The sequence below is a fragment of the Hylobates moloch genome, unplaced genomic scaffold (genome assembly GCF_009828535.3).
Source record: "Hylobates moloch isolate HMO894 unplaced genomic scaffold, HMol_V3 SCAFFOLD_10, whole genome shotgun sequence".
Lineage (NCBI taxonomy): Eukaryota > Metazoa > Chordata > Mammalia > Primates > Hylobatidae > Hylobates > Hylobates moloch.
Window position 1 is genome coordinate 34,032,133 of NW_026652285.1, and position 15,293 is coordinate 34,047,425.

The 15,293-nt window shown below is 46.6% G+C and overlaps 1 protein-coding gene across 4 annotated transcripts in view; it reads right to left on the minus strand.

Moving 5' to 3' along the window:
* The window catches only part of FBXO10 (F-box protein 10), a 78,922-nt gene that overhangs the window by 15,097 nt on the left and 48,532 nt on the right, over positions 1-15,293 (minus strand). For all 4 annotated transcript variants that reach the window (XM_058444949.1, XM_032164184.2, XM_058444950.1 and 1 more), the window contains 3 exons: positions 11,520-12,353; positions 5,961-6,110; positions 3,161-3,297 (listed from right to left, as the gene is read on the minus strand). In XM_058444949.1, the coding sequence (XP_058300932.1) occupies positions 3,161-3,297; positions 5,961-6,110; positions 11,520-12,353 (1,121 nt within the window). The remainder of the gene's footprint in view (positions 1-3,160; positions 3,298-5,960; positions 6,111-11,519; positions 12,354-15,293) is intronic.

A 15,293-nucleotide genomic window follows, 5' to 3' on the forward strand; every position in this document is an offset into this window, starting at 1 on the left:
CAACCTCTTGCACTCAAGTGATCCTCCCACCTCAGCCTCCCAAGTAGCTGGGACTACCGGCGTGAGTAACTGAGCCCTGGCATATTTTTACTACAAATCTCACCTCCAGAAAGGATCCGTGGCCACCTGGAGAAACATGTGTGTGTGTACACGGGGCAAGCAGAATAAAGATACAGGAGGGATGAGAAAACATTTAGAAGGGGACAGACCAGTGTACCAAGAGCCCAGGATGGAATATTAACTGCAGATGAGCACAGTTTGAGTCCTCTGCTTCTTTGCATCCAAGGAAAAAAGAGAAACATAATAGGTTATATAACTTTCTGTGGCAAAAATATATGCTATGGTTTGTCTCATCCAGGCCATTTCAGGGATCTTCAACTTCATTCTGTATCCTGCTCCAGACTCTTATCTCTCATTGCAAAGAAACAAAGGAAAAAAGCACAACGTATTCTCTCAAGATGACTATGTTTTAAAAACCAGACACTGGTCTAATTATGATATTCCTCACCCAAAACTCTTTCATGGTTTCCCAGCATCCCCAAGGTAAAGCCCAGACTTTTCAGCTTGGTGTATTAGCTTCCTATTGTTACTATGACAAATTACCACAAACTTGGTGGCTTAAAACAATACAAATTTCTATCTTTCAGTTTAGGAGGTCAGAAGTTGAAAATGGGTTTCACGGGGCTAAAATGAAAGTGTCAGCAGACCTGTGTTCTATCTGGAGGCTCCAGGGGAGAATCCATTCCTCATCCTTTCCAGCTCCTAGAGGCTGCCTGCACTTCTTGGGGCTGTGGCCTCATCACTCTGACCTCTGCTTCTGTCCTCACATCTCCTGCTCTCTTATTTATTTTCTTTTTTATATTTTATTTATTTATTTATTTATTTATTTACTTATTTTTTGAAATGGAGTCTCGCTCTTGTCACCCAGGCTGGAGTGCAGTGGCACGATCTCGGCTCACTGCAACATTCGCCTCCCGGGTTCAAGCGATTCTCCTGCCTCAGCCTCCCGAATAGCTGGGATTACAGGCACCTGCCACCACACCTGGCTATTTTTTGTATTTTTAGTAGAGATGGGGTTTCACCGTGTTGGCCAGGCTGATCTCGAACTCCTGACCTCAAGTGATCTGCCCGCCTCGGCCTCCCAAAGTGTTGGGATTATAGGCATGAGCCACCGTGCCCGGCCCCTGCTCTCTTAATCTGATTCCCCTGCTTCCTTCTCATAAGGGCCTGTGGTTACACTGGGCCCACCTGTATCATCCAAAATAACCTCCTTCATCTTTCTCCGAAGTCCTTCACTCAATCAAATCTGCAAAGTTCCTCTTGCCTTGTAAGGCAACATATGCACAGGGTTCACGGACTAAGACATGGACATCCTTGGGGCCATTATTCTGTCTACGATGCTTGGCATTCATTCAAGGTCCTCTGCCGTCCAGCAGCAACCTGCGTTTGCACCATCCCTCTGGTATCTCGTGTCCGAACACACCACATTTCTCACCATTTTCTCAGACATACCCTGAATTTCACTGCCTCTGGCCCAGAATGCCTTTTCCCTGGCCATAAAATCCTATTTATCTTTCAAGCACAACTCGAATGTCAACTCCCTGACATGCTCAGCTGAGATCACGGCTGAGTTCCTTGGTCAGTCTGCATGAATGCCTAGTAAAGTGCTCATTTTAGTGAGTCTTCCATCATGGCTGTGTGAGTGTGTGTCCATCTCCAGCATAAGACTGTCAACTCCACGGGGCAGGGACTGTTCTTGTACATGTTGTCTATCACTGCCCCCTTATATAGAGTGGCTGGAATGTGTGTTCAATGAACAGCACACACACATACAAATACACACTGTCCTGTTCAGGCAATAATGCAGAAGAAGGGAGAAAGAGCTCTATGACCACTAATTGTTTTTAGTAAGCTGTCTGTAACACTGAAAAATAGGATTATATTCCAAAATTTTTGAACCAGCAATTAGGTCTGGTTCAAAAATTATGGCATATCAAAATACTGGAATACGGTGAAACTTTCCAAAGTGATGAATGTAAAGGCCATGCATGCAACAACGTGGAGACAAAGTACCTATGGAATAATGCAGGGGGGAAAGCGCTCTGAATATACTTGCTGCCCATTAATGCCAGCTATTCTCCTAAAGCACAGACATAACTGTGCGAGTCTTCTGCTCAGAGCCTTTAATGAGTCCCCGCTGCGTAGACAGAATAGGCTCCCCCGCCTCAGCTTGGTCTACATAAGGCCTTCCTCATCTGGCCCAAGCCTTTCTTTCCATCATTCCTTTTCACTCTGCTGTGTGGCACAGATGGTCTGCCACAAGGACATCAAGGGTCATGCTGCAGTGACCACAGGGCCCAAGATATTCTGGGACCATCCCAATTTAAAATATTCTATAGCAGTGTCACACCATGTCAGATTTTTTCTCAAGCCACCGTGAACGGTTTGCTAACCCCTGAATCTGCTATGCCCTGCTGCCTTTGCTCATGCTGTTCCCGTTACTAGGAACATCCACTGACCCCTCCCTACCCCCATCTCCACGCGTCTAAGTCTTAACCATATTCCAAAGTCTGACTCTGATGCTACCTCCTAAATGAGGCCTTCCCACATCCTCCTAGTCAGAATGAGTCTCTCCTTCTGGTACCACTCTGACAGCATTTATCACAGTCTGCCCCATACTAGAGCTGGGATGGCAGACAGGGTCCCAGGACTGCCACTGCTGCCTCCCACCTATCACTTACATCAGTCCCTGACCACAGCATGCTTTCGTGCTGAGGCCAGGTGCAGCACCAGGATGTTCACACAGCACCCCCAGTCACCACTAGCAACTAACTGAAACTGTTAGGTGAACTAAAATCTCTGTTCCATCCCTGCCTTGGGGTACTTCTGAGCCCATTTCTCCAGGCTAGAGTAAGCTTCCAGGGAGCAGAGCCTGCCCAAGTTGGAAGTGCTCAGTAGTGACTGCCGAATAGAACAGCTACACAGAATTAACTGGAAGGGCACATAAACACAAAAGCAGCTGTGTTACTGGGGTGGGATGATGAGTGAAGTCTCTTCTCTGCTTGCATCTGTACAGTTGTTTCCATAAAGAGTGTTTTCAAATGGAGGAGAGACAGGGAGGAGGTTAACAAAGATGAAGGAGGGAAACAGCAGCACACACCTCACAACAGGGTTTCCGTGGTACAGGATGTAAATGCCAGCCTCCTTATTGGAAAAGATTTGATTGTTCCGGATGATGCCTTTCCCATTGCCAAGGACGACAATGCCAGAGCGAAGGCCATGGTGGATCTGGTTACACTGCAAGTGAAAATGAGACACCACAGAAGCCAGATCAGACATGTCAGCGAGAAGCAGAGTGCCCAACTGCCGCCCACACCTCCACAGTGGGATGAACACAGTGGAGAAAATGACATCACTGTAAGATCCCTAGCCCATGACAAAGGGAACAGGTCATGCTGCCGCCCTGCCTTTCCTGCACCAGTACACACATCCAAACTTGTAAGGAAGACTATGAAGATTGGAGTCTTCGCTGCCCAGCCTCTTAGGAGGGCTCTTGGTCTTCGCCTGCAAGGCAGGCTACTGAAAGTTTCAGAGCCTCCAATAAGTCCCCTAAACACATAACCATTTGGGCAGGCCACAACTTCTAGGGTCCAGGGAGGCCATCTCTTGGGGAAAGGCAGCACCCCAGTGCAACCAAATGTTGGCTAACTGCAGTCCTAAAGGGGCCACATCCAGAGAGGGGTCAGAGTCGTTTGACTTCTAGTCCTTTCTCATTTAGGGAGGGCCAGCGGAAGATGCAGACACTGGGGGTCCAAGCTGTCCCATGGGGCATAAGGTCTTAGAAGGTGTATGAGCTATAGGATGCCAAGAGGTATCTTTTTTTTTTTTTTTTTTTTTTTTTGGTAGAGACAGGGTTTTGCTTCGTTGCCCAGGCTGGTCTTGAACTCCTGGCCTCCAGTGATCCTCCCATCTTGGCCTCCCAAAGTGCTGGGATTACAGGTGTGAGCCACCACACCCGGCAAGATATTCATTTCTAATATCTCTTTGTGCGAATGGGAAAACAGGCCCAGGATTATACAGTACATTTGTGGAAGAGCCAGATCTGAAATCTAGTTTTTCTCTTTCCCATTCCAGTTAGTTGCTTTTGCACAGTGACTTAATATTTTTAGATTAGAATAATAATAAAATTATCTCACTCTAATTGTTAATTTACAGCTGAAGTCCAATTCTATACTTTGTAAATTGGGAAGTTAGCTGTATCTCTTCCAAAATAATTTCGCAGAAATAAAGTTCTAGTTGGCTTTAAAGTGTTCCGTGTGCAAACTCTCCTTATTCTTACTCTTTCCAGATTTTTCCTGAAGGATTCGGCAGGCTCATCAGGGTAACCACTGCCTAGGAGAAGTCCCGCACAGGGCCGAAGAGCTCCAAAAGGAGTATGCAGCGGCGTTTCCATCCCTACACCCTTTCACAACGCCAGGACTAAAATGTACCACTCCCTTCCCCCTCCACCTGCTGTCCCTCTGTCCTCAGAAGGGCAAACCCCTCATCTCTCTAGCCAGAGGGGCAATAATTTCCTAAGCCAAGGCCATGCATCAACCACCAGCTGCATGGCAGAAACACAGTGAGGGGAAGGGGTTGGCAGGAGACACTGGCTAGCTGTGTGTATTTTCTTTTTCTTTTTTTGAGACAGGGTCTCGCTCTGTTGCCCAGGCTAGAGTGCAGTGGCACAATCATGGCTCACGACCATGTCATAGTTATGGCAGCCATGACCTCCCAGCCTCAAGCGATCCTCCCACCTCCCACCTCCGCCTCTCAAGTATTTGGGACGACAGGTGTGAGCTACCATGCCCAGCTTATTTTTACAATTTTTTGTAGAGACAGGGTCTTGCTGTGTTGCCCAGGCTGGTCTTAAACTCCTGGACTCAAGTGATCTTCCTGCCTTGGCCTCCCAAAGTGCTGAGATTACAGGCATGAGCCACTGTACCCAGCCTTCTCTCTGTATCTTTATGGGCAGTCAAGATATGATGGGTTCAGCATTACTCGTGAGTCAGACTGCCTGGATTCAAATCCCAGCTCCGTCACTAGGTGTAGGACTTTGGGCAGGATCCTCTGCCTCTTTGTGCTCTATATCTTTACTATAAAATAGGGATAATAATAATTCTTCACAGAGTTCTGTTAAGCATTAAATGATAAGTAAATATCTACAAAGTGCTTTAAAAAGTATCTGGCATATAATAAGCATTATGCATTAATGGTGGCTATTATTTTTTCAAGCCCATAAAAAGTCTGTTACATTTCCCAACTTCTGGGAAATCTGTCTCTCAGTATACATGTAACAAAATTTCTCCCATACCCCATAAATCTGTGTAAAAACAAAACAAAAAACCCCCAAACCCCAAACCTGCTTCTCAGGAAGAGCCAGAGCAGAAAAGGAGCTGGTCTCTCGTGTCACTGGCCACATACTCTAGCATTTTAAGTGATTTTCACACTGGTAGAAAATCAAACTCAATATGCCCTCACAATAACCACGAAACAATCTTCAGAACTAAATATCCGAAATGTCCTTTTACACAAATGAATAAACTAACTTGGTGGGGTTCGCTGCTGTTGTTTTTGTTTGTTTTTGGATCCAAGTGTCATCAGGGCAGACATCACTCTCTTTATCCTTATCAAACTCAAAGCCAACAACAGCATATGAGGGCTGAGGGCTCTGTGAGGTTTCCCTATCTTTCTGGTCCTCCTCCTTATTAACGGGGAGATGACCAGAAAATGACTTGTCTAAAGTCACTGCTAATACACAGAGAGAGACACAGAGTCACAAGGACACACAGAGGACAGAGCAGGAGCCACCTGCAAACAGGAAGCACGTAAATATAAGAGGGCAACGTGGATTTAAATATCCTCACAAATGGTTTCTGAAAACCAAGCGTCACCCTGAATAGGGAACGAACACAAAGTACCAGTATGAGTGGGTTGGACTTTTTCCGGATGTCTACACCAGCCTCTGCATTGTGGTAAATGTTGTTGCCGGCAATCAAGCCACCGCCCTCCAAGCGAAGAAAGATGCCTGACGCTCGGCAGCGGTAAATGTCGTTCCTGAGCATGATGATCTAAGCAGAAAAGAGAAAGCCATTTATTTTCCTGGTAAAAATATTTTTTTAGAAACCACTGAGGGAACACCTGAGTCTTTTCCTCACCACCTGATCCATGCAGTTTACCCCACAGGCTAGAGAAACGCCTCAGTGCTGGCACAGCCACACTCCCACTGTGTGCTCCCAGGACACAGCCATCTCCAGGCCCTACCTGGCTTTGCCGTGCAGGCTCCTTGGCAGTCTCACATTGGTTCTTTTTTTTTTTTTTTGAGACAGGGTCTTGCTCTGTTGCCCAGGCTGGAGTGCAGTGGCACGATCTCAGCTTACTGCAAGCTCCGCCTCCCAGGCTCAAGTGATCCTCCCACCTCAGCCTCCCAAATAGCTGGGGCTACAGGCTAATTTTTGAATTTTTGTTTATTTTTATTTTTACTATGGATGTGGGCTGGAGTAATTTTGTTTTTAATTTTTCTATTTTTTGTAGAGATGGAATCTCACCATGTTGCCCAGGCTGGTCTGGAACTCTTGGGCTCAAGCAATCCTCCCACCTTGGCCTCCCAAACTGCTGGCATTACAGGCATGAGCCACCACACCTGGCCCACATTGGTCCTTTAACTAAAACCTGGACCAAAGCTTGGCCCTGTGCTCTATATTCAGAACTTGCAAGCAGCGCAGCTGGATGATGGGATAGAAAGGACACTTAGGGAAAGATGGGATTGAGTGGTCTTCAAACTCTACATGCACTAAGTTTGCATGAAGATCTCCCCAGGGGTCAAGGGTGCAGCCACTTTTAATGAAATAAAGTTCCAGGTCCACCACTTCCAATGCACCTTCACTAAAATCCACCTGTCTGAGACAGCATGGACAGTAAGGTAACATACAGGTTCTCCTCTCCCACCTTCCCTTCCACTTTATAAAACAAAGGCCTGTTCTTGTACATCCTAAATCTTTCATGGTCTATCACCCTGGGGTGGAAAACTACTGAGACTCCAAATGAAGGGATGATTAGAAATATCAGTATAACAAAGCCTCCTTCAAACAAGGTACCATAACCCAGCAACTTGCTAATAAAGAGATATATTTCCAATTACATTTTCTTTTTATATTTAATAAGCACAGTTGTCTCCCCATGTCTGTGGGTTCTGCATCCATGGATTCAACCAATTGTGGATTGAATATACATTATTAAAAATAATAAATAATAAAATTGAAAAACAGGCCAGGTGTGGTGGCTCACGTCTGTAATCTCAGCACTTTGGGAGGCCGAGGTGGGCGGATCACTTGAGGTCAGGAGTTTGAGACCAGCCTGGCCAACATGGTGAAACCTCGTTTCTACTAAAAATACAAAAATTAGCCAGGCGTGGTGGCAGATGCCTGTAGTCCCAGCTACTCAGGAGGCTAAGGCAGGAGAATCTCTTGAATCAGGGAGGCAGAGGTTGCAGTGAGCCGAGATTGTGCCACTGTATTCCAGCCTAGGTGACAGAGGGAGACTCTATCTCAAAAATAAAATAAAATTAAATTAAAAAAAAAACAAAACAGTATAGGCCGGACGTGTTGGCTCATGCCTGTAATCCCAGCACTTTGGGAGGCTGAGGTGGGCGATCACCTGAGGTCAGGAGTTTGAGACCAGCCTGGCCAACACGGTGAAACCCCATCTCTACTAAAAATACAAAAAATTAGCTGGGCATGGTGGCTCATGCCTGTAGTTCCAGCTACTTGGGAGGCTGGGGCAGGAGCATCGCTTGAACCCGGGAGGCAGAGGTTGCAGTGAGCTGAGATCACACCTTTGCACTCCAGCCTGGGCTAAACAGTGGAGACTCCATCTCAAAAAAAAAAAAAAACAAAAAAAACCCAACAAACAAAAAAACCCAGTAGAAGAGCTATTTACATAGCATTTGCATCGTATTGGGTATTATAAGTAATCTAGAGATTACTGAAGTGTGGGAGGATGTGTGCAGGTTAGATGCAAATAATACATCATTTTATATAAGAGATTTGAGCATCTGTGGATTTTAGTATCCTGGAACCAAGCCCCCACAGATACCAAAGCATGATAATATATAAAAAATCTGGAATACATCTATCTATGCTGTCTTAAACAATTATAGATTAATAATAAAATACATTATTATAAATTGTGTACTACTAATAATATATCGCATTAGGATAAAATTCTGTGAAGACTAAAGTAGAACAAGAGTACAAATTGTTAAAGTTTCAGCTTCTGCTTAGGATGGAGAAAGTAGAAAGAAGATAATATACACAAATATAGCCTTTCTGGAACCCATCAGTGCTGAGGCTGCTGGACAACCGGCTAGCCTGAATGCTACAACAAGACAGGCGCCTCCGAGGAGACAAGGCCTGAGCACTTCCGTGCTGAATGCAGGGCTGCATGTGTCACACAAGCCAGTAAGAACTCAGCTAGGCCGGGCACGGTGGCTCACGCTTCTAATCCCAGCACTTTGGGAGGCCGAGGCGGGCGGATCACGAGGTCAGGAGATCGAGACCACGGTGAAACCCCGTCTCTACTAAAAATACAAAAATTAGCCGGGCGTGGTGGCGGGCGCCTGTAGTCCCAGCTACTCGGAGAGGCTGAGGCAGGAGAATGGCGTGAACCCGGGAGGCGGAGCTTGCAGTGAGCCGAGATTGCGCCACTGCACTCCAGCCTGGGCGACAGAGCAAGACTCCGTCTCAAAAAAAAAAAAAAAGAACTCAGCTAACATTTTCAATGCACTGTTAAAGACCAGCTGTGAACTACTGTGAGTGCAGAAACTCTGGAGTAGCTGCACCTGTTCACTTCTCTGTGGCCTTCACTAGGTGCTCATGGAGAAAACTGGGGGCAGATAAGACTGGAGACAGCACTCTCCTGATGCATGCTGGGGACAAAAGTGAGAGAGGCATTAAGCCCCTCTTGTGTTCTTTCCCCCTAACTTTCTTACAGAACAAACCGTATACACGGAGAAACAGGGGGAAAACACTCTATCTCTGGGGATGTTGGGAGGAAAGTGACTTAGGCCCAGATCAGAGGTCCCCTAGTGCTGGGGGTGGAGCCAGGGTCACCGAAAAAGTCCTGCTCTCAAGACCACAGACACAGCACCTACCTAGACTAAGGATGACCCAGGACAGGAGAGAAACACTGCCATCATGTAGGGTGACAAATAATGGCAGTCTACTGCTGGGGGAGGGCGAGAGCAGCGGGAGACTGCCTCTGAGGAACGGGTGCAAAGGAAGACCTGAAGCGGAGAAAACTAGCACGAGGTAATGCTGGAGAGAGCTGAAGCCTACCGGACGCTGAGGATAATCCTATCATCACCATAATTCAAACGGGCTCAGCTCCTAACTAGACCCACCCTCTAAAACCAAGGCAAAAGAAGGGGTGTGCGCATTTCCAAACTAAATACTACGGACCTCAGTCCCCACTGTCCTACATGAAATATCTGACTTCCAACTACAATTTATGACACATAAAGAAGAAAATCACAGTCGGTGACACTTTTTTTTTTGGAGAGTCTTGCTCTGTCACCCAGGCTGTAGCGCAGTGGCACGACCTTGGCTTTCACTGCAACCTCCACCTCCTGGGTTCAAGCAATTCTCCTGCCTCAGCCTCCCGAGTAGCTGGGACTACAGGTGCCCACTACCATGCCCGGCTATTTTTTTTTTTTTTGTATTTTAATAGAGACGGGGTTTCACTGTATTGCCCAGGCTGGTCTCGAACTCCTGAGCTCAGGCAATCCACCCGCCTCGGCTTCCCAAAGTGCTAGGATTACAGGCTTGAGCCACAGCACCCAGCTGACACTTTTCTTCTTGGAGCCTCAAGCAACCAGGCTTCTCCTGCCAGCCTTTACCCTCCTGGGATGTTCTAGAGGACAGAGCCAGGTGACAGCCTTCTGTGGAGGGGCAAGGATCAAGGCCTTGCTTGAAAGGGTGAAAGGGTGCATCTCCCCTTACTTCTGGGCCTTTACCCTGCGTCTTCACCCTGCCAACTCTTATTCTTCTTGCACAGCTCAGTCCAGGCACTGTTCCTCCAAGAAACCTTCTCTGGTTTCTCGAGGCTGGGTCAGGTACCCCCTTTTCTGGGCTTCTATGCCACCCACGGTTTACCTCTATCATAGGGCCTCTCAAACTGGACTGCGATAGTCTTAAAAAAATTTATTAATTAAAACATTTATCGAGCACTTGCTATGTAACAGGCACACTGCTAAGCACTTCACATATGTGACCTTAGCTAATCCTCATCACGCCCTGGAGAAACGTAGCAACATTAGTCCACAGGACTTAAGGGGCAGAGCCAGAATTTAACTAGAAAGCCATATTCTCAATAACTATGCAAGGAAGAATGCCCTCCTTGAGGGCTTGAACCAGATCCTTTCATCGTGGCACTCACAACAGCAAAGCTATCACCTTTCCCTTTTTATTTGGCCATTGTCTTTTATTCCGTGTACAGGAGTCTTGCATTATGCTTTCAAAGTAACATCACCTGAAATCCTCTTTGGAAGTGGGCTGGGTAAAACACAATTAAATTTAAATTAATTAAAATATGATTGCTATTAACCACTTTAGAAGCCTGCAACACTCATGAGTGACCTTTGTACAATGTTCTTTAGTTTATTGAGTACTACTGGCATGGGACCTTCCAACAGCCAGTGAGAGAAGAAAAATAGGGATGCTTATTTTCATTTTATGTAAGTGAAGGTCATGTTCATAGTGAGTTAGTGGAGAGGTGAGACTTGAATCTAGGTGCTACGCCATGCTTTCTTCTGCATGGGCTGTCTTTCCCTTCAGAAGGCCTTCCTGTCATCAACCATTTACAGGATTTGCAGATTGTCCTGTGGTGCCCTAAGTCCCAGCACATACAAGGTGTTGATTGTCGCAGTGGCTAGAAGGACTGTTCTTAGCATAAGGCCCAAATGTCTCAAGGGGGATTCCAGGCCTGGGTAAGGTAGCTTTTGCTCACCCCCAGCTTCATCCTTCAACCTACCCCCACTGCATGGTTGAATTCAACCTTGCACTCAGGCCCTGGCACAGGATGTTCCTGCTGTTGGGACACCCTCACTCTCCACCCCTTCTCATCACATATGTCCAATTTTCCCTGGACCTTCTTCTCATTGTACCCAGCACAGATGTCTCCTCTTCTGGGAAGCCTTCTCAACGACCCTACTCCATAGTGAAAAGAGGCAGGAGACCCAAGTTTCTAGTCTCAATTCTGCCTAACTTGCTATGTGACCCTGAGTAAGCCACGTTCTCTCTCTGGGCCTCTCTTTCTGTGAAATGAGAAAAATTGTTTCTGCCCTTTCCAAATCAGATGATGGACATGACGTCAAGCGTGTGTGAATAAAAGAAAATTATTTTTAAAATGCAAAATAGCCCCATCAATCCCTTCCTACATATAGCCACAGGAGCCCGCTGACCAATCTAAAGTCATGACAGCACCTTGCTATTATGTATACACCGCACTGCATAAGTCAGGTTCCGGAAGATGTTCCCTTCCATCTTGGCTCTGCCGTGGGAGCAGACGAAGACGCCTCCCTTCCCGTCCCGGAAGAGGCACTTGCGGATGAGGCAGCCCTGCACGGAGTTGGCCAGTGCCATGGCCTCCTTGTCCTTCTGCAGCTCCTGCTGCAGTGAGTTCAGCACTAGGCAGCTGGGCAGCTGAATGGATGCTCCTGGTAGAGGTGGGCCCAGAAATGAGCCCCCTAATACAGGGCGTGGGCCCTGCACTTGGTAGGATAGTCTGTACATCAGCTGGTCCTCATCTTCATCCTCACCACTGGGACTCAGGCCTCCATCGCTGCTGTCTGGGGTCTGGGCCACCCTTTCACCATCACTACCCACCTCTGCCTCCTGTGAGCCAGCCTTGGAGCCTGGCTTTGGGGAGCTAGAGGCTGGGCTGGTAGGGCTTTGGCTGCCCTCGATAACAATGTCACAGGTCTTTGGGCTCCAGGCCTGGTCCCGGCTCTCTAGGTCCAGGGACATTAAGAAGTCAGAGTCCTCTGTGGGGAGAAAAGTGGGCGAAGACTTGACAAGCCCTAGTAGATACTTGTAGGCCCAGTTCTTATCTGCAGATGGGTGACCCTCAACAGTCACAGAGTTGTTTTCGCTGCCCACAAATTCACAGTTTTCCAGGACACACAGGGGCACATTGTGCAGGAAGATATGGGTGTTTTTGAAGGTACAGAACTTTACTTGGCAAGTACCCGGGCCATGGACCTGGATGTGCCCATTCTCAAAGTTGCAGTTGTCAAACTGGACATGACCTGATGTTGTCTGGGGAATGAAAAGAAGAAAATGGCTGTAAGAGGGATGAGATTGGTTTTGGACTCTAGCTGCCCTTTAAGGAGGGTAGAACATGGAAAGGCCACTTGTTCTGCTGATCATCTTCCCCTCCCCACTGGGGTCTGGATGTCAGCTGTCCCCAAAAGGAACTGGGGAGCTGCTCTGCATCAGGGAGGGAGGGAAACTGGAGCTGCAGGCACCTCCATCCTAATCTCAAAGGAAGGGAGACAAGTAGGTGATGGCAGAAAAGTTCACACTGCAGCATGACTCCTTCTAAAACCTCAAGTCTCAACCATGTGCCAGGGCTGGGCCAGGCAGTGAGAGAGGCCTGGCCACATGTGCTGGCAAAGAGTTCTGACTGTGTGGCAACTGATGCACGTGGTGCACAGCAAAATATGTCTCTAAAGAGAGGGGACAAGGTATACTGCCAACGCCAGGAAGTATTGAACAGTGGCTAAAAGCATGGGCTCTGCCAGGTGTGGTGGCTCACGCCTGTAGTTCCAGCACGTTGGAAGGCCAAGATGGGCGGATCACTTGAGGTCAGGAGTTCGAGACCAGCCTGGTCAACATGGTGAAACCTCATCTCCACTAAAAATACAAAAATTAGCCGGGCGTGGTGGTGTGTGCCTGTAGTCCCAGCTACTTGGGAGGCTGAGGCATGAGAATAGCTTGAGCCTGGGAGGCAGAGGCTGCAGTGAGCCGAGATCGCGCCAGTGCACTCCAGCCTGGGTGACAGAGCGAGACTCAATTGTCAAAAAAAAAAAAAGCCTGGGCTCTGGGGGTTAACTGCAAGTGTTACCTTGGACAAATGACTTCACCTCTTTAAGCCTCAGTTTCCTTGTCTGCAGCATGGGGCTCACTAGTTCACAAAGCACCATGCTAGGTACAAACTTAGCACTCAATAAAAGTCAGTTATTATAATCTGGGGTCAGGGACACAAAGAGCAGAGTGTCCTCAAGAGTCTGGGGTGGGGTTGGGGCAGTGCCGAACTCTCCCGCCTAATTCATCTGGGCCCCTCGGCTCTCTGGGCCTGACTGAGAAGCAGTCTTGGTGAGGCCCATTCACTCTCTATTCCTGAAAAAGAGCTGTTTCTGGATTTCATACATATTTCATCAGATGTATTTGAACCATCAAATGAGGGAATATCTCATGATTCCATTTAATAATCCAGATGTACCTACCCCTTGAACAAGTTTTAAGATTGACCTTTGATAGATTGTCCCAGTATTTAAGCCCCCTTAACTTCTCTAAGTTCTTCCTGTGGCTAACCTAATTTTTCCTTTAAATCCATTTTGTCTCTAAAGATAAAAGCCAGCTCTCTGGAGATGCAGAGTCACTGCTAAGCTTCCCCTTGGAAGTCACTGAAAACTGCTGTGAAATTGCCTTGGCCTTTGCATTTTTCAGGCAAGGCCATCCCAGGCCCCCATATCTCCTTTAGTTGAAAAACAATCATGGACTGAACACTAACTAACATATGTTATATGCTAAGCACTAAGCCAGAGGGTAGGCTACAAACAAGCCTAACGCCAGGCCTTATCCCTTGAGGATCTATGGCTATACTTCTGAGGGAGAAGTAGAGGCTGAAATCAAAATATTACCTAAGAATAAATGTATTACAAAATGTGAAGGGTCTGGAACATTATTTCTTTCTAGAAACAAACTCTTCTTCTGGGCCTGCAGACCAGCACCAGAGAAGTTCATCAGTTCTTCTGAAACACTCTAGGGCTAAAACACAAGCTTTTAAGCTTTCAGGTAACATAGCATGATGTAATTTTATAAGCATTTAGATGAGAAGGCCTGAATTTGAGATCCAACTTCCCTAATTACCCACTTGAGAAAGTTACTTACCAGCTCTGACCTTTAGTAGCCCTCATCTGCAAAATAGGCATACCACATCTACTTCATCTACACAAATGTTTGCTGTGAGGGTCCAATGAGGTCACAGATGGAAAGTCACCTAGATTATGAATAGGCTTTGGATCTTACTAAGTCTGAGACCTTGATATGTCACTTAATCTTGCTGAGCCTCAGTTTCCTCATCTATAAAATCAGATGACATTACCTATCTCATAGGCATGTGGAGAGGAACCCATGAGATAATGGCTATAAGGCATATGGCATGCACACACTGTGTCTGTCATAAATGACTAGTGGTATAAGGATCATTACAAACATGAGGACAATTGTTATTGGTAATATACTTTTAAAAATTATATATATATGTATATACATATATATATACGTCTATATACACATAGACGTATATATATACACATATATGTCTATGTGTGTATATATATATATACACACACATATATATATATGATTTTTTTTTTTGAGACAAGAGTCTTGCTCTTGTCCCCCAGGCTGGAGTGCAATGGCGCAATCTCAGCTGACTGCAACCTCCACCTCCCGGGTTCAAGTGATTCTCCTGCCTCAGCCTCCCAAGTAGCTGGGATTACAGGCGCCTGCCACCATGCCCCGCTAATTTTGTATTTTTAGTAGAGACGGGTTTCACCATGTTGGTCTCAAACTCCTGACCTCAGGTGATCTGCCTGCCTTGGCCTCCCAAAGTGCTGGGATTACAGGTGTGAGCCACTGCACCTGGCCAAAAATCTTTTATTTTTTATGAGCAGGCAGGAAAGTGATATAATTTTTATTGACTACCTACATAATCCAAGTTTCTAGGCAATGTATAAGCTATAGACTGTTCTGCCAGGAACTACCAAGACCTGGATACCTGCTTTACTTTGAACCATCTTCTGGCTCTGCATTCATGGAAGGAATATGTTGGACAAATATTTTCTGACCTTCTCACATTGCCCTTGAGAATTAGCAAATCATAGTAAAAGCCTGCCCTTCCTTCATCCCACACAGGGTGGGGTTCATGTGCTGAAGGTGACTAGTCCTGTATAGCCTTTTTCCTCTGTG